At 38.2% G+C, this 25,669-nt stretch overlaps 1 protein-coding gene across 4 annotated transcripts in view; it reads left to right on the top strand.

Moving 5' to 3' along the window:
• The window catches only part of SP4 (Sp4 transcription factor), an 85,190-nt gene extending 62,685 nt beyond the window's left edge, over positions 1 to 22,505 (top strand). For all 4 annotated transcript variants that reach the window (XM_033192177.1, XM_033192178.1, XM_033192179.1 and 1 more), the window contains one exon: positions 18,792 to 22,505. In XM_033192177.1, coding sequence (XP_033048068.1) covers positions 18,792 to 19,039 — 248 coding nt within the window. In that variant the 3' untranslated portion in view covers positions 19,040 to 22,505. The remainder of the gene's footprint in view (positions 1 to 18,791) is intronic.
• The last annotated feature ends 3,164 nt before the right edge of the window (positions 22,506 to 25,669 follow it).

Below are 25,669 nucleotides of genomic sequence, written 5' to 3' on the forward strand. Positions count from 1 at the left end.
ATCTGGAAAAAAAAAACATCAAAAATCTGAAACACTTATAGGCCCAAGTATTTCAGGTAAGGGGTACTTGACTGTAATCTGGAAAAAAAAAATGGAGAAAAGGGAAAACAGAAGCATGAAAAACAGACGATTTGAAAACAGATGATAAAATGATAGACTTACAATCTAATCAAATCAATCATTACACTAATTGCAAGTGATATAAATTATACTAATCTAAAGGGAGATATTGTCAAATGACATTTTTAAAAAGGATCCAACTATATTCTCTGGATAAAGAGAGTATCTGGATAACACTCCACTTTAAAGAATATCCCAGCAGAATATGTATTTTATTCAAGAGCACATGGAACATTCACAGAGGTAGACCATATTGTGGACCATGAAACACTCCTTAACAAATTTAAAAGAATAAAAATCAGACTGGCATGGTGGCTCGTGCCTGTAATCCCAGCACTTTGGGAGGCCAAGGCAGGTGGATCACCTGAGGTCAGGAGTTTGAGACCAGCCTGGCCAACATGGTAAAACCCCATCTCTACTAAAAATACAAAAATTAGCCAGACATGGTGGCATGCATCTGTAGTCCCACCTAATTGGAAGGCTGAGACAGGAGAACTGCTTGATCCCTGGAGGTGGAAGTTGCAGTGAGCTAAGATGGCGCCATTGCACTCAAGCCTGGATGACAGAGTGAGATTCCATCTGGAAAAAAAATCCTACAAAGCATGTTCTCAGATCATTAAGCTAGAAATCAAATAACAAAAATATCTAGGAAATCCCTAAATATCTAGAAATAAAACAACACATGGGCCAAGAAAAAGTTTCAAGGGAAATTAGAAAATATTTCCGATTAAATGAAAATACACCATAAAATTCGTGGGATGCAGGTAAAGCAGTACTTAGAGGAAATTCATAGCATTAAATGCTTTTATTGGTAAAAAGTAAAGGTCTTCTGTCAATAATCTAAACTTCCACCTTAGGAAACTAGAAAATGAAGAGCTAATTAAACTCAAAACAAGAAGTTGAGAAATAATAAAGAGTAGAAATCAAAAGAATGCTATGCATAACTCTACAAACTAAATTTGAGAACTTAGATAAAATGGAATAACTCCTTGAAAGATACAAGCTACCAACACTGGCTCAAGAAGAACTAGATACCATGAATGCTCCCATATCTGTTAAAGAAATCGGGTAGGCCGGGTGCGGTGGCTCGAGCCTGTAATCCCAGCACTTTGGGAGGCCGAGACAGGCGGATCACGAGGTCAGGAGTTCGAGACCATCCTGGCTAACATGGTGAAACCCCGTCTCTACTAAAAATACAAAAAACTAGCCGGGCGGGGTGGCGGGCACCTGTAGTCCCAGCTACTCGGGAGGCTGAGGCAGGAGAATGGCATAAACCCAGGAGGCGGAGCTTGCAGTGAGCTGAGATCCGGCCACTGCACTCCAGCCTGGGCGACAGAGCGAGACTCCGTCTCAAAAAAAAAAAAAAAAAAGAAATCGGGTTGTAATTTTAAACTTTTGAGAAAGAAAACTCTGGGCCCATATGGTTTCATTGACAAATTCTACCATTTAAGGAATAAATAATACCAAATTCTACAATCTCTTTCAGAAATAAGAAACACTTCTCAGCTTATTATATGAGGCTCACATTGTCATGATACCAAAGAAAACTTAGACCAATATCATAAGTATAGTTGTCAAAATTCTTAACAAAATATTAGCAAATCCAGCAATATATAAAAAGGATAATGCATTGTTACGTAGTATGGTTTATTCCAAGAATGAAGAGCTGTTTGGATATTTGAAAAAGTCAATGTAATTCACTAATAATGACAAAAGAAGAAAAAAAACCACATGACAGCAAACACACAATATTTGGCAAAATTCTGCATATATTTCTGTAAAAATTCTCAGCAAACTAAGAGTTGAAGGAAACATCATTAACCAAGTAATGGTAAAATCTACCATTTGCTAAAATCTACAGTTAACGTTATACTTAATGATGAAGGACCTATTGCTTCCCTCTAGAATCAGGAACAAGGTAAAGACATCTGATTTTATCATTCTTATTCACCGTTGTACTGGAATTTCTACCCAGTGCAGTAAAGCAGGAAAATGTCATAAAAGGCATACAGATTCTAATACAAGAAATAAAACTATCTTTATCTGCAAACACCAGGTCTTCTGTATAACAAATCTGTGGTGCCTACCAAAAAGCTTTTTGAACTAGTGAGTAAGTTTGGCAAGGTTGCCAGATACAAGATAAATGTACAACAGTGAATTGTATTTCTACATACTAGCAGTGAACAACTGGATATAAGTAGTGTATAAAAACAGTGCCATTTGTAATATGATGAAAACAGTGAAAACATTTTGCCATAAATCTAACAAAATATATGCAAGATATGTAAGCTAAAAACTAAAACATTGATGAAAGAATGTAATGAAGAACTACGTTAATGCAGAGATACCTATTACATTCAAGGATTGGATGGCCCAATATTGTTTCCATGTAATTTCTCTCCAGACATATCTACAGATTCAGTATGATCCTTCTCGTAATTCCAGCAGCATTTTTGTAGATAACAAACTGATTCTAAAATTATATGAAGGCAAAGCAATTGGAATAGCCAAAACAATTACAAAAATAGCATAATTGGCTGATTTATACTGCATAATTTTAGGTATTCCTGTAAAGCTACACTATATCAACACTGTGTGGTTTTGAAGGACACATAGATAAGTAAGACAGAATATAGAGTCCAGAAATTCCCCTCCACACACACGGTGCAAAAACAGTTCAGTAAACTAGTCTTTTCAATAAATGGTATGGAAGAGTTAGCCATATGCAAAACCTTTGACCTGTATTTCTCAAGTCTTTTACAAAAACTAACTCCAAATGATTCAGAGACTTAAATCCAAACCCTAAAACAACAAAGCTTTTTGAATAAAGTATAGGACAAAATCTTTGCAACCTTGAGATAGGCTACGAGTGCTTTAACACAACCCCAAAAGCATAATCCATAAAAGAAAAATCAGTAAATGGGACTTGATGAAAACTCAAAACTTTTGCTCTGTGGCGGATCCTGTTAAGAGAATGAAAACACAAGATACAGACTGGGAGAAAGTATTTGAAAATCACATATCTGACAAAGTACTTTTATGCTGAACACCTTAAGAAGTTTTAAACTCAGTGTGAACAAACTTAACTTTTTTTTTTTTTTTTAATGAGCAAAGAATTTGACACTTCACCCAAGAACATATATATGTGACAGAAAAGCACATGAAAAGATATCTGACATCTATTATCTAGGAAATGGGAAATAAAACCACAATGAAATACTACTGTACACTTATTAGAATGGCTAAAATCAAAGCAAGAACCATGAGAACATGGTAACTGCAAATACTGGTGAGGATGCAGAGCAATTGGAATTCTCAAATATTGCTGGTGGTAATGCAAAATGACACACTGCCTTTGGAAACCAGTTTGGCATTTTCTTATAAACATACAATTACCATATGATCTAGCAAATCTAATCCTGAGTATTTACCCAAGAGAACTAAGAACTGTGTTCACACAAAAAAGCTATGAGTGTGCATGTGTGTGTGTGTGGCAGATTTATTTATTTATTACTCAAAATTGGAAGTAACCCAAATGTCCTTCAACTGGTGAATGGATAAAAATACCCATATATTGGAGTGCTCCCCAACATAAAGGAATGAATTATTAATAAACAGCCACATGGATGGAACTCAGATGCATTATGCTAAGTGAAAGATCTCAGAATCAAAAGACTGCATAATATATGATATCATTTATATGATATTCTGGAAAAATCAAAACTATAAGGACAGAGAACAGATTTGTGTTTTCTAGGGCATAAGCAAGGAGGAGGGAGAGTTCAACTACAAAGAGACACTACAAAGGAATTTTTGGAAGTGATAGCAACTCTTCTGTGTTTTTATTTTGGTGGCGATTATGTGACTGAATGTATTTGTCAAAACTCATAGAACTCTATACCAAAAAAATGAATTTTACTGTATATAAGTTAAAACATAAATGTTAAAAAGTGGAAACAAACTCATTTTGAGAGACTGCAATGTAAAAAAGGAGAGAGATTTACTATTTTATGTTTTAAGAATTCAAAACAGTTTTCTGTTAAGCTTCATGTGCATGCCTCAGTATCAGGCAAACACTTCTGTTAACTCTGCCAAGGATAATAGGATTTAGAGCCAGAGGGACTCCTGAAAATTATTTTGTGCAACCCCATCATTTCATAAATAAGTAAACTGAAGGCTCAAGAGGCTAATTGTCTTCCAAGGCTCTAAATGTAGTTACTCTTGCTGCTTTCTAGATTTTCTCTTTGTCTTTGTCTTTCAGCAGTTTGATTATAATGTGACTCCATGTGACTTTCTGCATTTAACCTACTTGAGTTCATTGAGTTTCTTGGACATGCAGATTTTTTTTTTTTTTTTAATCAAATTGGGGAAGTTTTTACCTATTTTTCAAATATTCTTTCTTTAAACACCTTAGAACCAATGAGTTTTCAGCCTGTGCTGAAAGGTTCTTTGTGCATGTTGCAGCTTGCCTTCAACACTCAGCCAGTCATTTGACATCTCTGCCTTAGCCTTCACTTTCTGCTTACCTAGAGCCTCAGGATTAGGCACAGATTAGTTAGGGCCTTCTCAGGCTATTCTGAGCAGGCTCACAGCCCTAAATGTATGTGTGACCTTCTGGATTCCCATGTATATGTCAGAGGTTTTTAAAGCTCTTCTGAATGTCTTGGCTCTCAGCTAGCTTTTCCTTTAAAGCCTTTTGGTTAGTCTGTTGTTTGTCCCAATAATACCCCCTGTTTTGGGCATCCATGAAGTTAAAATACTTGCTTCTAATTGTTTTAGACAAACACATGCCCTGCCTTACATCTGGGAGAAGGCATTTCACATAGGGCTACCTCACAGACTCAGATTAAATATGACAGTTTTATAAGTGGAGTCTTCAGGGAATGATTGTTTGGGAATTAGGCTTTGAAAGAGCCTCAACTGTGTTCCACTCCCTCTGGTGGCTGCCAGATGTTGCCAAGAATTGTGGCTGTTACTTTTCAAGGCTGCCACAGAGCTGGGGAGTGGAAAATGAGACTAGTAAGTTAAAATACCACAAATCTTGCTGTTCTTATAGAAATTCAGTCATTTTTCTTGAATAAACACTTCCGTGGATTGCTGCAAGCCTTGATTAATTGCCAGAATCTGAAATGGTTGCTTTTTTTTTTTTTTTTGAGACGGAGTCTCGCTCTGTCGCCCAGGCTGGAGTGCAGTGGCCGGATCTCAGCTCACTGCACGCTCCGCCTCCCGGGTTTATGCCATTCTCCTGCCTCAGCCTCCCAAGTAGCTGGGACTACAGGCGCCCGCTACCTCGCCCTGCTAGTTTTTTTTTTTTTATTTTTTCAGTAGAGACGGGGTTTCACCATGTTAGCCAGGCTGGTCTCGATCTCCTGACCTCGTGATCCGCCTGTCTCGGCCTCCCAAAGTGCTGGGATTACAGGCTTGAGTCACCGCACCCGGCCTGAAATGGTTGCTTTTAACAGTTTTTTTCCCCGTAAGTTTTTGTTGCTTTTATGGAAGAGCAAAGTTTTGGAGGTTCTTCACCATGTTCAGTGATATCATCTCTTGTTTTTGCTCCTGGCCCCGCTTTCTTTCTGAAACATCATAAGGATTAGAATGACCCTTGTGCTGTGTTGATGAGTTCTCTTTGTGACATGTTGAATGATGCTGTCTGTAGCACATCCAGGAAATGTCTGATTCACAGCTGAGTTTCAGAATCTGGATCTTGGTGTAGTCATCTATTTATAGATGATAGTTAAAACTATTAAAGTGGATTAAATAGCCTAAATAAAGCATTTATAATGAAATAACCAAAGAGTTTCTATATTTGAGTTGATAATTGCTACAGGAAAAAATGAAAAATCACTCATCATGCAAATTGGTGTCCCTATAAATTCATGGTCTCAAATCTCAACCAGTTTCTCAGAACTGCCTATCAATCTTCCTTGTCAGTTTTCTCATTAACTTAATTATTATCTAAACCTCCTTAAGTCTTCTTATATCCCTTGTCACTCCCTTTCAACCTCCCTGACTCTCAGTTTTCTACTTCAAGGAAATTAAAGCATGATTTCTCAAATTATCATCTTTCCTCTCTTATTACAACCAGCCCTCCTTATATGTGGATTCCACATCCTCAGATTCAGCCAACTAGAGATTGAAAATTTTTGAAAAAAATAAAAACAATGAAAAATAATACAAATTAAATAATATAACAACTATTTATATTGTATTAGTCATAAAATTAATCTAGAGATGATTTAAAGTATATGGGAGGATGTGTGTAGGTTATATGCAAATGCTGTATCCACCATTTTATATAAGAAACTTGAGCATCAAATGATTTTGGAATCCACAGGGTCCTGGGACCAATCCTAGTGTATACCAAGGGCAACTATCTACTTTCCCCCCCAGGTAAATGATACTGGAGAATTTAGGGTACTCATGAAAAGACTTTAGATATTCTACGCTGCATAGGTAAGAAAGAGAGTGTAGGAGGGACTGATAGACTGGGAGTCAGGTAGGGGTGTTGGTGGATTTCAGGAACTATATGGCTCTCAGTTTGAAAAACTTGAGTCCTTAGATTCAAAAATGATTACAGTTAACCCTCGAACAACACAGAGGTGAGGCATGTCAACTCCCCTGCGTTTGAAAATTTGTGTGTAACTTTTGCCTCCCCTAAAACTTAACTACTAATAGCCTGCTATTGACTAGAAGCCTTACCGATCACAGTCAATTAACACATATTTTACATGTTATATGTATAATAAACCAGATTCTTAAACTAGAGAAAAGAAACTGTTAAGAAAGTCATAAGGAATAAAAAATATATTTACTATTCATTATGTGGAAGTGGGTTTTCATAAAGGACTTCATCCTTGTCTTCAAATTACATAGGAATTTGCGGAGGAAGAGAAAGGATTGGTCTTAGGGTCTCTAAATGCCACACATTAAAAAATGTCCCTTTAGTGGGTTGAATTTTTTTCTAAAATATTGTTTAAATCCTAATCCTAGTATCTGTGAATGTGACCTTATTTGGAAATAGGGTCTTTGCAGATGAAGTGAAGTTAAAACAAAGCCATACTGGATTAGGGTGGGCCCTAAACTCAGTAGCTGATGTCCTTATAAGAGGAGAAGACACAGGGGAAAAGCCCAGGCAAAGACAAAGGCAGGGATTGAAGCAGTGCAGCTACAAACCAAGGAATGCCAAGGACTGCCAGCAGTCAGCAGAAGCTAGGGTGAAGCAAGAAAGGACTCTTCTCTGGAGTCCTTGGAGAGAGCAAGGCTGTACTGAGATCTTAATTTTGTACTTCTGGCCTCCAGAACTGTGAGAAAATAAATTTATGTTGTTTTAAGCCACCCAGTTTGTGGTATTTTCTTATAGAAGCCCCAGGAAACTAATACATTACCTTAATTTGCTCTTGAAATTAATTTTAATTTATAAATATGGAGATATATTATCAAATGACAAACTTACAAATAGCATTAGTAATTTAAAAAGTATGTTTCATACATTATAGTAGGTTAGTTTCGAGAGTAGCAACTTAAACAGATTTTAGGCAGAACTCTGACAGCTAGATAACTGACTCTTGATAGGTGCTTCAGATGCAGAAAGCTTAAAAGATCTGATTTATTCCACTCATCCATTCCAATCTATCATTCCATTTGAAATCTCAGCACATTTTTTCCAAGGGAAATTACTGTTAAGAATGTTATAATAGTAAGTACTGTAATGTAGTTTCTAAATATGAACATTATATTTAAATCCTTTTAAAAGGCTACATTTTCCTAATGTGATAAAGCATGGTATTCTCTTAGATATTCTAGACAAAAGAAGCATTTTTTTCCTATACTCAAGTTTATTAAAAATTTCTTTGGATACAGTGAGATTTTCATGAAGAAATGAAATTTGAAATTTGTTCTTGACATATGTTGGATACTTGTAATGAAGATGTTTTACATACCTTGAGCCATATATTAGGTCAGCTATAATTTGTTGGGCTTTACATTTTTTATAAGGTTATGTCATACGTAACTAGATTAGTTTTCTATTGCTGCCACAACAAATTACCACAAATTTAGCCGCTTAAAATAACACACATTTATTACCTCATAGTTTCTCTAGGTCAGGAGTTCAAGGGGCCTCAGCTGCGTGCTCTGCTTAGTTTCTCACAGAGCCAAAATCAAGGCATCAGTGGGACTGCATTCCTTACTGAAGGCCCTGGGGAGAAACTTGCTTCCAAAGTCATTTGAATTGTCAGCTAAATTCAGTTCCTTTCTGTTGTAGAATGTAGGTCCTTGTTTCCTTGCCAGCTGGCAGTCGGGAGCTAGTGTTTACACTTGGAGGCTGCCCACACTCCTTCTCATACTGTCCATGTGGCCCCCTCCAGCAACAGCAGGGCATGTTTCCCCTCACACTTCTGATCTCCCTGATTCCAGCTAAAGAAAGCTCTTTGCTTTTAAGAGTTGATGTGATTACGCACTACCAGATAATTCAGAATAATATCCTTATATTAAGCTCCATAACCTTAGCTAAATCTGCAAAGTCCCTTTTACCATTTTCCTTAATGTGAGAAACACATTCACCCATCTGAACCTGAAGAATTCACTTGGAGACACAAAGAACAGCAAAAGCGAGACTTAATGGCAGTCTTGCAAGATCGGGTGTATGGTAGGCAGGCACACCCAGGGCAGTTACAGCAGTTAATTTACCCCCTAGCACACAAATCCCTCCCCCAGTTCCTCATTGGTCAAGTATTATGGGGTTACAATCTTCCCGGACATTGTCTAAGTTTCATTATCCCCCTATTAAGGATATAACCTTCCCTTCCCTGCTTAAGTTTTGATTTCCCAATAATGAAACTTTCTTCCCTTTTATGGGCTGACCCGTTCTCTACATTCTGCTTGCTCATTGTGACCTTCTAGGTGCATGAGCCATGCGGTTTGTTACAACCGCAGGCTAGTTGCCAGTATTCAGATTTATCATGCCTTGAAAATAGATGATTTAAAACATTTTCTCACAAATTCCCTCCCCTTTTCTGTTTACTTCCTTTGGTCTCATTTTCATCTAAATCCTTTTTGTCCTCGAATTACTCTAGAAGTCATTTACTTTCTCCTTCATAGGAGAGTGAGTTTAATTTTGTTTTTAATAGTTGCAGGTTGTTTTGCTGGTTATGTCATGGGCATGTGTTTATTAATAGCTGTTTTAATCTCTGTGTAGTTCCCCCACACAAGGGATAATACAAAATCCCACTGCTGTTAAGACTCCTGCCACAATTATGAGAGATGTAAGGATTGAAGCTACCATGTCTTTCCATTTTCCAAACCAGTCTTCTAGCCAGACCATAAATGGGTCGTCAATTCCAGCATTTTCTGCCCGTTCATTGGCTAGAGTTGTTCGTCCTTGTAAAGCTTTTCTGATGGTCCCATCTGGGGCAGTTTTGTTGGCAATGAAAGTACAACATTTCCCACCCAGCATAACACATATGCCCCCTTTTTCTGCTAGTATCATGTCTAGTGCAAGCCTGTTTTCCCAGGCCATTTGGCTGGTGGCAGGCATTTAACTGGCTAGCCACCCCTTTTAGGATGTCCTGTGTATAATTGATGAATCTCTGTTGATTATAATAGATGTAGTTAATCCAGTCCTCATTCTTAATAGTTGACCACCAGAAGAGTGCTGACTTAAATGGAGCTGCTATTTGGTTTTGGGCCTTAAATTCATTAGGCACCACCCAGGAATTCCTATAGAGTTAACATATATATTGGGATCAAAAGATATGTCAAATCTCTCTGGTTTTGGTGGCCGTGTGTATTTTCAGGTATCTCACGAAATACCAGGATGAAGGGAATGGCCAACTGGCCTAAGCACAAGTCCCAGTCCAATTGGGTGGTAACAACTTATCCTCCTTTTTTCCCACAATACCACCAGACATCAGCTGTGGTGTATGGAGAGCTGAGTAATTGCCATTGCCTGACTCACCTTTGATGCTTAGGATGTGGGTACAAGTTGAGAGTTCTCCCATGGGCTTATTGAACTCTGCCCCCTGCCTAGAGAGGCAAGAGGAGTAATTGATATTCTCTGTAGAGAATGAGGGATTCTGACCCCTCTCTGCAATGCGGGAAAGAGCAATGACAGACTCTTACAAGTCTCATTTCCCCATGTACCATTGTCTTGGTATAGAGCCAACATGGAACGCATTCTGTCAGGATCATTATTCCATCCTAGGGGAAATGGAACCACCTGTGCCTGAGGTCCTCCCACAGCACATGCATAGTAGTTACTCTTGTTCAGGGCTTGTACCAGAAATTTGACCCACTCAACCCAGGCATTCACATCCCCATACCCTCAGTTTTTGAGGTTTGTTTTACATCCTTTACCTCAATTATTTTTAGCCTTTTAAGATCATTATTTGGTGGACTAAAGTGTTTACTAAGGCGTGGGCTTTGAGTAGTACCAGGCATGTGGAGGGTTGAGTTTTTGATGAGTTTAAGAATAAATCACCCTAGGGGGTCTTTCCCTGTGATGTCTGCCGCAAACCCATGTAACCAAGACTCTTCCAGAACTGGGGCCAGCCCATGTTTTCTTTTTAGATTTTTCTCAGAGTTAAGGGTTCCTCAGGTGACCCATGCACTTTCCACTGGCATTTTCCCCACCTTTCCAGGGTCTCCTTTACCAGTCCCTTGACTTGAGTATAATGAGTTCACCTCATGCAGCTGTTTACATGACTGTCTCAGTGGTCAGGAGCACTTGATAGGGACCTTCCCAGCTTGGGTGGAGCTTGTCTTCTTTCCAAGTCTTAATCGACACCAAATCACCAGGCTGAAAGTGGTGAACCATGAACTCAAGAGGTGAAGTTTGAGTCAGAAGTCTTTTTAACCTAAGGGATAACAGGGTGGAGTATAGGGCCAGTATATCGTTTCTTTAAGAATTGATCCTTGGTTTCCATAACCAGAAGATCTGTAGCTCTGCCCAAATATGGGAGCCCATATAATGATTCGTAGAGGGACAATCCCAAGTCTTTTATTGGGGCTTTTCTAATCCTGAGGAGTGCTGTTGGGGGGCATTTGGTGCAAGACATTTTAGTTTTTAAGATTAGTTTGATGATATGCTTTGTGAGAGTTCGATTCATTCTTTCTACCTTTCCAGAGGAAGGGAGATGCCAAGGGGTGTGATAATCCCATTTAATTTGTAAACCTTCCATAATTCACCTTAACACCCTTGAGGTAAAGTGGCTCCCATTGTCTGAATTAATATTTTCCACCAGTCCAAAGCTAGGTACAATCTGTTTTAATATTATTTTGACCACATTCCCAGCAGTGGCTGTTGGAAGGGGAAAGGCTTCTACCCAGCCTGAAAGGTAATCTGCTATGACTGGTAAATACTTTAGTCTTCCTACTTTGGGCATTTCTGTGAAATCTACTTGAATGCTTCGAAGTGGTCTTACTCCACTTTGAAGTGGTCTTCCTGTTTTCTAATCACCTTTTTGTCTATCTTTTGACAAGTTACACGATTTATACATGCTTGTTTAGCAAGGGTATAAATCCCTACACACCCATAATTTCTAAGTATTGTATCACACAAAGCCTGGGGTCCCCATTGACTCCATTTGTGTAATATAGATATTAGTTTTCTTCTTAGGGGTTTACTTATTTCAGGAAGTACCCTTTTGCCATCTTCAGTCTGAGTGACTCCTGTCCGGTCTAATTCTTCCTCTTTCTCGCTGGTAAACTGGGGCCTTAATACTAGCTGAGGGATGTCTGGGAGCAGGCTATGTAGTCTGATTTCTTTGTCCAGAGAAGCTTGCTTAGCAGCTTCACCTGCAAGCCTGTTTCCTGTAGCTTCTATAGTGTTCCCTTTCTGATGACCATTTACATGAACTATGGCTACCTCTCCTGGAAGCAGGAGGCTTTCTAAAACCTGTTTGACCAGTTCCCCCATGAACCAGTTGTTTTCCCCTGCTGTTTATTAGACCTCGCTCTGTCCAGATTTTATCAAAAGTGTGTACTACCCCATAAGCATATTTAGAATCAGTATATATAGTGTGCCTTCTTGGGCTTTAAGGAACTTTATGGCCTGGTTAAGACCATATAATTTACAGATTTGGGCTGACCACCCGTTAGGTAATCTACCTTTCTCACATAAGGAGTGTTTATTTCCATCAGTGACAGCATTGCCATCTATCACTCGTCACGACTCATCCACAAACAGCCTTATCCCATCATGTAGTGGAGCTTCCCTAAGGTTTGGTCCTACTTTAGTTTATCATTCTATGATATCTAAGCAGTTCTGGTCTGATGTCTTTGTTCTCCTCTCCTTTCCATAGGAAATTGGCTGCAGTTAGGCAAATATTTCTGGTTACAAGCAAATAATTTTTTTTCTTACTAATATGGCTTCTTCATATTTTAGAATCTGAGAATCTGTTCAAACTATCTCCCAGCTCTTGGTTTAATATATTCCTGACCTGGTAGAGGGCGCTTACTATTAGGGCCCCACCAAAGGTTAACTTTCCACTCTCCTAGCAGCAGGGCTGTGGCAGCACTGCTTACACACATTCGGGCTGCCCTCGAGAGACAGGATCAAGAAGCTTGGAGACAAAAGCAACAGATTCTCTCTTCCCTCTCCAGGTTTCAGTGAGGACCCCAAGGGTGATCCACTATTACCAACAGATGGAATGGTTTCTCTAAAGATGGGAGGGCCAGGACCGGGGCTGAATGAGGGCCTGCTTTAGCTCTTTCACCACCTGAATTTCCTTTGAGGACAATTGCAAGGGATCAGGTTCTTCTAGTAACTTGATATATAGAATCTTTGTCTTTTGAGCATATGAGTCAATTCATAACCTATAGTAGCCAGTTAAATCTAAAAATTTTTGGAGTTCTCTCTGTCTTAGGCAAAGGCAGACCCACTATTCCCAATATTCTCTCTGGGTTTATTCTTCACGTCCCTTCACTAATCAGGTGTCCTAAATATTTAATTTCTTTTTCTATAAACTTCAGTTTGTTCTTAGAGACTTGCAATCCCCTTTCTCTTAGGAAATTAAGCTTGTGGTGGCTTCTGATACCTCGGCCTTCCTCTCCCCAGAAATTAAAAGATTCTCTACGTATTGTAACAATTGGGTTCCCCTGGAAGGTTGAAATTCCTCCAGGACTTTTTCTGATATTTGACCAAATACGTTTGGGGCTTCCGTGAAACCTTGTGGCAGCACAGTCCAGGGGTACTGTTGTTTTCTCCTAGTTATAGGATCTTCCCATGCAAAGGCAAAGAGTTTCCCTACTCCTGAAGTCTAGGGGACATGCCCAGAATACATCTTTTGGATCCACCACATTGAACCACTTACGTTCATAGGGTATCTTACTAAAGAGGGTGTAGGGGTTAGGCACCACGGGGTGGTAGGTCTGGACAATTTGATTTATAGCCCTTAGGTCTTGCACCAATCTATACAACCCGTCAGACTCTTTGGGAGAATTGGAGTATTGTAACATGCAGGGTTCTAATTGTCCATCATTAATCAATCCCTCTATTACCAGTTGGAGACCTTTTCTCCCTTCAGTAGAAACGGGATATTGTTCTCTGCAAACTACTTCTGGTTGTTTTAGTTTAATCTGTAAGGGTGTGATTTTTAACCCTCTGTTGCCTTCCCTAACCCTCACAAGGGGATTAATTTTTCTTTCCTCCTCCTCTGTTAGGAGGCCCATCATTACTTTTATTTGTCCCTCCTCTATTCCTAATCCTAAACCCAATCTCACAATCAGGTCTCAACGCAGGAGGTTAGTTCCTACTTCAGGAACATATGGGTGACCCCTCAGTTTGTTTTGGTCCTGATGTAATTAACATTTTCTTAAATATTAGAACCTGAAATCCCTCCCCTTTTATCCCTGATACTGTCAATTTTTCCTTAGAGAGTACCCCTTGGTTGGTGAATTAGGGAGGAGTGAGCTGCCCCAGTATCAATCAAAATATCACTTCTTCCCTCAGGTCCTACCTTCACATTTATTGAGGGTTCCTGATGGGACCTACTCAGAAGGAGCTCCTGCCCAGCCCACCCCCCTCGCCCCACCACCAGTATTCATCAACCATCTTGAACGGTATCACCTTTTCTTTTTTCCATTTAGGACATCCTCTCTTAAAATGCCCTCTCTTTCCACACTTGTAACATCCACTCATAGTTTTAGGACCTTTTCCCTGCATTTCCCTTCTTTCTTCATGTCGAAGTCTCTAATTCCCTTGTTTCCTAAGTGGGGAATCTTGATGTAACCCTTTTCTGAATACCTCTTCCACAGTGGAAACCATGATTTTTGCTTTTTGTTTCTGCTTCTCTTTCTTTCTCTTTACAAGACCTTCTGAGTTTGCCTCAGTAAATCCTCAGTTGGTTTCTCTTTCCATCCATCAGTCTTTTGTAATTTTTTGGTAATGTCAGGCCAGCTCTTAGTTACAAAGTTAACCTTCAAAAGGCGTTGCCCTACTGGGTCCTCTAGATCTAATCTGGAGCATTTTCTCATCTGATATCTGAGCCTATGTAGGAATACAGAGGGAGTTTCCTCTTTTGCTTGTTGAATCTTGAATGTGTCCTACGAGTGGACTCCTTGATCTCTTTATCAGTTCCCGAAGGTCCTATATTTGGGCGCAGTCCCTGGGATCATTATTGTCCCATTCAGGATTAACATTTGGAAATTTTTGTTCAGCTGGTGAGACTCCTTGCCTGGAAGGGTGTTGCCTCTCCCAGATGGTCATGTCCACTCTCCTAATCATTCCCCTTTCTTTTCCTATGAACAGGATATTCTTGATGGACATCATTTCAGCCCAGGTATAAAAACTGGATCCTAGGAATTGGTCCAGATGGTCTGCTAAACTGAGGGGATCTTTTAGGAGTGGTTTCATTTTTTTCTTGAAATTCCTAATTTCAATACTTGTAAGAGGAGCATTTACAAAGCCAGTCTCTCCCTGTCCCATGGGAACTCCCCTAAGAGGGAACATGCTAGGTGCCTGCTGTGTGGAAGGAATAGGGAAGTTCTCAATATCCCTCTTACAGTGTTCTAGTTCTTTTCTTAAATTTGGATAAGGATTTAGAGGAACAGTTGGTTCGACTCCACCATGGTCTCCAGGTCTTTCCTCCTCTAACACTCTTGCTTCCCCTTGACTTTCCTGTCCCCTGTTTTTTGAGATGTATGGAGGGGCATACATGACAGGAGGTCCCAGGGCTTTTCACTGGGTGAGGGGTTTTTACTAGGCTCTTTTTCTTCTTTAAGCGGGAATATGGGGGCTAATTCCTTGGTCCAGCAGAGAGCATAACCCATCTCTTCTTGTGAGATTGGGGTTTTATTATTCACATAGAGAATTAAAGCTTGGCACACCCAATTTTTAATCTGAGCCAAACTTAGGCCATAGGACTATCCTGGTAAATGTCAGAGGGAGTCTCTTTGGCTCCCTCTTTCCCTTGTCCCCTAGGCCTAGAATTTCGGTTTCCCATTTTTGGTCAGTCTGTGTCTGAGCTTTTCCCTGTGTTCTCAGCACCCCCTACTGGAGGTTTCTTGCACACCCCGAGAATCACTTCATCCATTCTCCGACCATTCTTTGTCCATTCTTTGTCCATTTTCCTCATGGGAGAACAGAACAATGGATTGGGACTCTGCTCTTGCTTCAAATCTAGGGTACATCTCAGTCACACTCACTCAACCTCTGAAAATGCCCGACCACCAAGACAGCACTTATAGTACAATTTTCCTCCCTTGGCTCCTACACAAGGTTGCCTGATTACTGCAGTGCCTGCTTTTCTCCCTGTGTCACCTCTGCTGCCTCCTGAATAACAGTCTGTCTGTGGCTTCTGTGGGGAGCCAGGACGCACGGACAGAGCGGGCCGCCTAAATCGGGTGGGACGCCTCTCCCCTCTCAGCTGGAGTCCCACTCCATGCACGTACAGAGATCCCAGACAGGCCCCCAGGTTTGTGAGACATACACATTCACCTGTCCAAACCCAAAGAATGGACTTGGAGACACGAACAATGGAAGCGAGACTTTTAATGGTGGTCTTGCAAGATGGGGTGTCTGGTAGGCAGGCACACCTGGGGCAGTTATAGCAGGTAATTTATCTCCTAGCATGCAGTGCTCACTGCCACCTCCACCCTCCCAGCCAGGTTCAAGTGATTCTCCTGCCTCAGCCTCCCAAGTAGCCGGGGTTACAGATGTGCACCACCACGCCCAGCTACTTTTTTTTGAATTTTTAGTAGAGACAGGATTTCACTGTGTTGGCCAGGCTGGTCTCAAACTCCTGACCTCAGGTGATCCACCCACTTTGGCCTCCCAAAGTGCTGGGATTACAGGTATGAGCCACCGTGCCCAGCCTAAATACAATTTTTTTTTTTTTAAAGTAGGCCACTGCCTCCACCTTTGTATGGAGAAATCCCAGGTTCCTCCTGTTGGAACCTAGCTAGACCCTGGAGTAAGATACCAAGACTAGGCTTGCCAAGTGTGGCTTCACATAGAGTTTGTGTCTGACCTGGGGTCAGGGCCTTGTCTACACACTTTTTTTTTTTTTTTTTTTGAGACAAGGCCTGGCTCTGTCATCCAGGCTAGAGTGCAGTGGCTCACTGTAGTCTCAACATTTGCATTACATGTTGATTTATATAATTAATGGATGGTGTTGCTTATTATCGGTTGATCTTGAATATTGCCATTTGACAAATTTATTCTAATTGTTCATTTTCTCAGATTTTTTATGTAAATAGTAATAACGGTAAATAATATATTTCAATTTTTTTTCCTTCCAATGATTGTACCTCATTTCATTTTACTGTCTTATATGTAGGCTTGGTAAGAATGTTTCGTATTAGTTGAAAATAGTAATGATATATATAATAGCATTCTTATCTTATTCCTGATGTATAAAGTAATAGTTCAGAAGTTTCTCCATTAATTATATGTAGGAGTATAGGGTGCCAATGACTTTTAGCAGGTAAAAGAAATAAATTTTTATTCCTGGTTTGCCAAGAGCGCTTACCAAAATGTGTTAAATTTTATCACATTGTTTTTATGCTTCTGTTGATCTTTTTTTTCTCTCCTTTAACTTTATGGGATCTTAAGTCATACAAAGTATTGTATTTTTGTGTAGTCAAATTTGTCTGTTCTCTCCTTTATAGTTTCTAAATAACCTGTTGTACTTTTTAAAGTATCGCCAAACTCTAGGTTATAGAAATGTTTTCCCTTTTTTTTTTTTAATACTTGGTTTTAATCTTTATAGCATGTATTTTGGTGTGTGGTATGACACGGAGGTGCAACTTCTTTGTGTTACTTCACATGGATGTTTAATACAATATTGTATTGAGTGCAGTGGTCCTGTAAGTTTTAATATTTGTTTATAACAATAATAAGGAAGACTAATGGTTTTTTCAAAGGGTATGAAAAAGTAAAAGCACACACGTAAAGAAAAAGAGAATGTAAAGAAAAAGAATATCTGATGTGGACCGTCTTGAGCCTATAGATTTTTTATTGGTGAGTCAGAAACAGGGCCAAGAAAAGAAATTATCCAAATTGAATTTTTTTATTGTATTAGTCTGTTTTCACGCTGCTGATGAAGACACAGTTCCACATGGCTGGGGAGGCCTCACAATTATGGCAGAAGGCAAAGAGGAGCAAATCACATTTCATGTGGATGGTGGCAGGCAAAGAGACAAAAAAGACGCAAAAGCGGAAATCCCTGATAAAACTATCAGATCCTGTGAGACTTATTCACTGCCGCGAGAACAGTGTGGGGAACCCACCCCCATGATTCAGTTATCTCCCACTGGGTCCCTCCCACAACATGTGGGAATTATAGGAGTATAATTCAAGAGAGATTTGGGTGGGGACACAGAGCCAAACCCTATCACTTATTGTCCAAGTTTTATCGGACTGGGAAAACAACATTTCAGTCCCTTAAGTAACAATTTTAGAGGGAAGATCTACAGCTAATAGTTATTCATTGAGCACATCAGGATAAACCAGTTAACCAAATTTTGATATGCCTCATTTATTATACACAAAAACAAAATGGCTTTTTTCTTTTTAGTTAACATTAAACTAGCTTTTATTCCAAAACAAAGAAGTCGGTCCAGTAGAACTATGTTATATTTTGAAGAAAGCATATTTAAGAATTTCTTTGGACAACAGAAACTAAGTGTTATCTTATGAAACCTAAAAACTCTATTAAATTCTAAATGTAGCATGTGCCTGCCTCCCATTTTTGCCTTGTAAAGAACTCAGTACACTATTAAATTATTAACTTAGTTTATTTGAAATAGTTCTAAGATATTTCATGCCACCACGATTAAAACTAAAACCCAGGTTAGCAGTTTTGAAGAACAGTGGACATGAGCCTTGAACATTATATATATTTGTTACATCTGATAGAGATATTTTAAATTGCCTGCTAAAAACCCTCTTGCTTTGTAGATGGGAAACTGAGGGTCCGGTGGCTATTTACTTGCTCCAGCTTTTATTTCCAGTTCATAGCAGAAACAGGACTTAAACTTCAGGTCTTTTTGTCACAATCACATGGTCTTTCTCTTTGCATTGCTTGTTTCATAACATTTTTAAATAAAATATTTTGCAACTAGTGAAACTGTACAAAAACTTATATATAATATGACCAGAAGGAAGATTGTTAAAAATTATAATTTCACTTAAGTAAAATGTGTATAACTTCATTTACTGTTTTTCTATGTAGGTGAAAAGAGATTTGAATGCCCGGAATGTTCTAAAAGGTTTATGCGGAGTGATCATCTCTCCAAACATGTCAAAACGCACCAGAATAAAAAAGGTGGTGGGACAGCTCTTGCCATTGTTACCTCGGGAGAACTGGACTCATCTGTTACAGAGGTGCTTGGCTCCCCAAGAATTGTCACAGTTGCAGCCATTTCTCAAGATTCAAATCCAGCAACTCCCAATGTTTCAACCAACATGGAAGAATTCTGAAAAGTTATTTATAACAAAGACCTCTAGTGCTGCACTTGTTTACACACCTTTGAAATCTGGAAATGGGCTGGTCAAGTGGATTACAGAGTAGGAAATTATGTTTTCATTCTTGGCTTCTTTAAGTATTCCAGGGTTTGGGGTCAACACATGAAGAGTTGAATTTTAAAAAATACAAAAAGTAAACTGATGTACTGGAAACAGAAAAGTATTTCCTCCATACTATAAGTTGTAGTTGTTTTGAAATATATCACATAACCTTTAGACAGAATCTTCCCATCTCTTAATATCATGTGTTAACATGTTTAAAAAGACCTTAGTAGTTAGCAGGCTGGACCTTAATTGGACTTATTTTCTTTGAAAGTACTTTGTTATAAATTCAGTCAGTAATAATTTACATGTTTTCTTTTTCTCTATAGCACAGAAAACAGATAGTTAACTGATGATAGGGATAATAACGTATTTCCTTAGCTTGATTTTTGGAAAATCAACCGAAAATAGTTTTGGCCGTCTTTTCTAAATGTTAGAAATTCTTCAACAGCTGAATTAGGTAAGTTCCAAAACAGTAATCTGAGATGCATCTCAGATCTTTATTACCACTACATTATGGTAGTGTGTATGCAGACAATCAGTGAAGTCCAATTACTTTCTCCATTTGGAGACACAAGAGGAACTTAAGAGTTAAATCTTAGGTTAAATTTTAGGTTGACACCTTAGGAAAATGCTGGGGAAAAAATGTTAAAACAAAACTCATCATAACTTCAGAAAAATAAAATGAGGCATCTTAACATGCAATGTTCTGAAGTTAGGATTGATTATATTCCTAACCGTAGGTTGAACCACAAAATTTCATTTAATATGTTTATATTGGAAATATTTGCATAGAGTGTAAATTGTTCTGTAGTTTCGTATTTTGTAAATATGAGTTATGTTGACAATGTGCAGAATTCTTTATGCTTTGACTTGGTAGCCAAAGAAAGAATTATACTTTTTTCCAAGGCCAGCAGAAAATTATCTTTTAACTACATTGTAATTCTTGTTTTCCTCTACTAAAAATTGGCCAGTCCCATTTTATTTCTAGTGCTGTGTTAGAAAGTAATTAGAAATTATAACACAGTAATGTTTTTATGTTTCATCAATAACTGAATTTTTCCTAAAAATTAGCCTAATATATAATAGATATATTATGAAGCAAAACTTTTATTTTTGAAAAGGCAGAATAATTTTCAGTGAAGTAAGTGAATAAAGAAAAAAATATATTGTTTATGCAAGGGTCTTACAGGAAAGGGTCTTTTTTTTTGAGATGGAGTCTCGCTCTCTTGCCCAGGCTGGAGTGCAGTGGCACGATCTCAGCTCACTGCAACCACTGCCTCCCGGGTTCAAGCAATTCTCCTGTCTTAACCTCCTAAGTAGCTGGAATTACAGGCGCCCGCCACCACCACTGGCTAATGTTTGTATTTTTAGTAGAGACAGGGTTTCGCCATGTTGGCCAGGCTGGTTTCAAACTCCTGACCTCAGGTGATCCGTCCACCTCGGCCTCCCAAAGTGCTGGGATTACAGGCATGAGCCACCGTGCCTGGCTAGGAAATGGTGTTGTTAGGAAAGATGGCCAAAAGTTTCATATGAAAAAATCTGGATTATACCAGTAACTTAAATATTAATAAGGATATTTTATGTTTTAAAAAAATATTTACACAGAATCATAATCAGTGAAATTGACCATTTGAAAACTAAAGTTTTTACCTACATGCTCAATTTATTAACATAATTACTTTGGGGACTGTTTGAATATAGGTACGTGTTTTCTTGTGCATTCTCTATAATTTCAGGAAAAGTACTACTCATGCGAATTCTCTTCCAAAATTGTGATGTTTCTTGTATTTTTGATGAAGGAGAAATACTGTAATGATCACTGTTTACACTATGTACACTTTAGGCCAGCCCTTTGTAGCGTTATATAAAACTGAAGGTCTTTTGTGCTTTCAGTTTGTATAAAAAAGCTTTGAGATTAAAGGAAAAAAAAATTTTTACACTGTGGTTATAAATTTCAAGTTTCTTAAAGCTTTTGTAGACTTGTAACAGAGTCTTTAAATTTTAGTTGGATTTTGTAAATTGTTTTGTATATTTTATTTAATGTACTCTTAACAACTGATGTATCTGGCTTTAAAACATCAGAATTGGTTTGTTGTTTTGTTTGGTACAGAGGAGCATTTGGTAGTGTTAATTTTAATTTTATTATATAGGAGCTGAAACATCAAATATATATTTTATCTATCATTATGCTACACAATCAGTGCTATAAATTTTTTTACGCAAAGAAACTTTCTTAATGTTTTAATCATGTTTCCTCAGAGTGACACTTTTTGTTCTTGTTAATACCAAGTATGAACACTCTGCATCATTATTCCATGAACCAGTTCTAATGCAAACCTATGTATGTCCATTAGAAATGGAAGTTATTTTTTAATCAACAATGAGGCCTATTATAAATTGATCAAATGAATCTGGATAGCTTTATAGCATATAAAATATGTTAATTTGTGTTAGCAGGTGCACATTTCACCACTGAAATTGAAGTATTTTGACAGTCTGTTCTGCATACCATTCTGAGTCTACTTTTCTGTCTTTAGAAGAATCGTAAATTTCAATGTCCTTTATTTGACTCAGTGGGATATAGCTGTTATAAGTAATAGGGCACAGATGTGCAGTAGAGTCTTGTTTAATGGCATTTCACTGTTCATTCCCTTTACCACCGTTATAAAACTTTTCTTTATTGTAATTATCAGTGCAAAGCTATGTATTTATCATGGTAAAACTCCAGTGTTAGAATAGTTTTTTCTTACAGTATACTTTCTTTGGTTAGGTTTGTGTATGTGTTGCTGATTACATTAGAACTTGATGTTAAGTCATTATTTATCACACTCTCATGAGAGCAGTAATAAAAATGTGTAATCTAGGAGAAGAAGTTAATTTGTCAAACTTAGATAAGCATGATGTTTAGGTCCTATTTTTCAATTTTATAACTGTTTTATTGCAACAATATTTGTATTTAAGTCTCCATTTTAATGCCTTGTGGTGTTTTTTTATGCATGTCACTAAGTTGTCATCCCACATAAATTGATGTGCAGCATAGGGTATTAAATCTACATAATGATTTTAAAACAGAAATAGTTGATGGTAAAATGTAAATGTTTTGCAAAAATTCCTTATAAAAAGTTTTGTAGTAACATTTCACTTGTAAATTTTTTTTGTAAAAAAAAAAGAAAATGAAAAAAAAAGAATCCAGAAAAAAACCTGTTTCCCATATTCTAGAATTTAGACAATTATTCTGCCAGCAAAGCCTCTGGGGCTATAATTGACATTTTTACAGTGCTGATTTGTATAAAATTTGTTTTTTGTGGATTTGGAAATAAAATCATGTACAAGTTGTTGCCTGCAATAACAATTGCAAGTAACCTATTAAAAATTCCCTTGAGTTTAACATGTTTCATTTAATTATGTATACTATAAAGCAGCAATAAATTATTTGAACTATCAACCTTCTTATCATGAACACTGGAGAGTTAAATGCTTCTCACTGGAGAACACATTGGCAACCCTTCATAATTCCTCGTATTGAGATCTGGTCACCATTTCTCTGAACATACCGCCAAAGAACACCAATTCAAATTGCATGTTAATTTGTAGCCATTGCTCTAGACATTTATGGAAATTAAAATTTGATTTAGAGACACTTTTTACTTAAATATTTTAAGCAATCAATGCTAGGAAATTGTAGGAAGACCTGAAAACGAAAAACATAATTAAAATATTATTTAAGCTCACAGAATCACTGAGAAGCAATATAGGCCACATAGATGCCACAAAGACGACAAGCAGAAACTGTCTTTTCCTCCTGGGAGAGCCCTAAAAATCTCATGGAGACCTGTAGTAATATGATGAATATGTTATTGTAACAACTTCAGCTAACACATTTCCAAACTCAACAGCAGATACAGACATAGCAAAGCGAGGGTTTGGTGGCCAGGGTGGCGGGGGTAGGATGTTAGGCCACAAGAAAAGTACTGTGGCCCACTGACAGAAGACTCCAAAGACTCTAGATTTTAGGTAGTAAGCAGGGGCTATAAGGTGTTAGAATAGAGAACCTTGTACAGCAAGGTCCTAAAGGCATAGTTATGTTACAACTTTGTAAAATAATTCGTTAATAACAGTGACTGAATCAAAGAATTTGTTACTCTGTCAAATAAGACAGGAATTGTCAAAGGGTGTGTTCTATCCAAAGTAAAGATATACTTCAATTACCTGAAAAATTCGCATTAGAAAGCATCAGGATGATATTGTATAAAGGGATAATGCAGGTCAGGCATGGTGGCTCACGCCTGTAATCCCAGCACTTTGGGAGGCTGAGGTGGGTGAATCATGAGGTCAGGAGTTCAAGACCAGCCTGGCCAACATGGTGAAACCTCGTCTCTACTAAAAATACAAAAATTAGCCAGGCGTGGTGGTGCACACCTGTAGTCCCAGCTGCTCAGGAGGCTAAGGCAGAATTGCTTGAACCCAGAAGGTGGAGTTTGCAGTGAGCTGAGATAACGCCACTGCACTCCAGCCTGGGCGACAGAGCAAGACTCTATCTCCAAAAAAAAGGGTAATGCAATTAGAAAACTTCATTGTGTTTTTCAATTTTTAATATAGTTTGGTTCTTATACTTCTAGGAATTTCAGCCACATGAACAAGACAATCATAAGAAAAAGGGATAAATCATCTTGAAAATTGACAGCTGTTGGTGTAGTAAGTTAGGAAAGTTGAAGCAGTGCTAAAAGCAACACTAATAGGGTGTGGTTTACAATGCCATTGGTAATGACAACTTGAAGATAGAGAAAATATACAGTATCATTTGTTTATTTTTTAATTAAAAGTTCAGATGCTTAATGATAGGGCTGCAGAGACTTCAAGTGTCGCAGCAAATTTGAAATACTTTATTCCTTTGTGAATCTGAATAATATATTGCTATATTTACTGCCCGAACAGTAATGCCTGCTTAATATACACACAAGCAACTTGTAATTCGGTAGCAGGACTTTTAAGGCATCTATTTTCCATTCTTTTAAGATTGACTGATGAGCATAAACTTTGGTCTCTGTTACTCTTAGTAACAGGTGGCAATGAAATAATTTATTTTTGGATACCTGAGAGTAATCTCAAGTAGAAATAGTGGAAGGAAGGGAGGGAGGGAAGGAAGAGCAAAAAGGCCTGTTTGTAGTGCAGAGGGTTGATCTCCCTGGTTAATAGCTAAGCACTGTGCCAAGAGAGATCAACGGAGAGTCTTGACGATTTCAGGCTGGATTCCTGGTTCAGCCACTTAGTAGGCACACAACCGTGGGAAGTTATTGAACCTTTCAGCACCTCTCTTTTTCTACTTCATAGAATAAAAGAGCAATGCTTATTAATGTTAAGCATTATGAATAACACATAGGTCTGTTAAGATCAAATAAGAAAACTATTGAGTAACACATAGTTGTGTTTAATACATTAAGTTTAATAAGTTAACCCAAAAGGCAGAGGGTGTCTTAGTCCATTCGGGCTGCTATAACAAGATACACTAGACTAGGTAGCATATAAACAACAGAAATTTATTTCTCACTTCCGAAGCCAGGAAGCCCAAGGTCAAGATGCTGGCAGATTCAGTGTTCATTCACTGGTTCATAGATGGTGACCTCTAGCTGTGTCTTCACATGATGAAAGGGACAAGACAATTTTCTGGGGCCTCTTTTGTAATGACACTAATCCCATTCATGAGAGCTCTACTATCATGATCTAATCATTTCTCAAAGGTTCCACCTCCTAATGTCACTGGCAATATTATTGGTAATTGGGTTTCAACATGAATTTTTGAGAGGCACAACTGTTCAGACCGTAGCAGGGGGCATGGAATAGTTCCCAGCTGGACCAATGCTGAAATGTCTTGAAAATGGGCAACAATACATCAAAAAGTTAATTCTCAAATCCCATTTTAAAAATGAAATTTCAGTGGGAATTTCCAAATTCAAACGTATTTTTCTCAAACTGTGAGCTACTTTGCCATACTCTACCTCAAAATTTTATGACAGTCTTTTTCCAATTCTAAGAAAAATTAAAGGTTTAAATCTTTCTTTTTTTTTTTTTTTCCTTGAGACAAGGTCTCATTCTGTCACCCAGCCACACACCACCATGCCCAGTGGTTCTTGAACTCCTGGGATCAAGCGATCCGCCCGCCTCTGCCTCACAATGTGCTGGAATTACGAGCATGAGTCACCGCGCCTGGCCTATTTCCTAATTTTTAAATATTAATTACAATTATTGTTTGCCTACCTCAAAGTGATAGCAGACAAGCAAACCAGTGAACAAGAAGCAAACCAATTACTGAAAAACAAACAGCTGCTCATACGTTGTTCACTAACTTTTGTGGGTATATGTGTGGATTATTTTCTATATCTAAAAGCATTCTCTATATTTAGAAATATATTTGTTAAATAAACCCAGGCATACAGGACAAAAGTACCCCTCTTTTCAGCTACCTACCAAATTATAGCCACAAAAAGAAAACATGCAATTTGGTGTTCAAAAGTTTCTTAGACAACTTCCTCTCAGACTTGG

Source organism: Trachypithecus francoisi, unplaced genomic scaffold (genome assembly GCF_009764315.1).
Source record: "Trachypithecus francoisi isolate TF-2019V2 unplaced genomic scaffold, Tfra_2.0 Lachesis_group4, whole genome shotgun sequence".
Lineage (NCBI taxonomy): Eukaryota > Metazoa > Chordata > Mammalia > Primates > Cercopithecidae > Trachypithecus > Trachypithecus francoisi.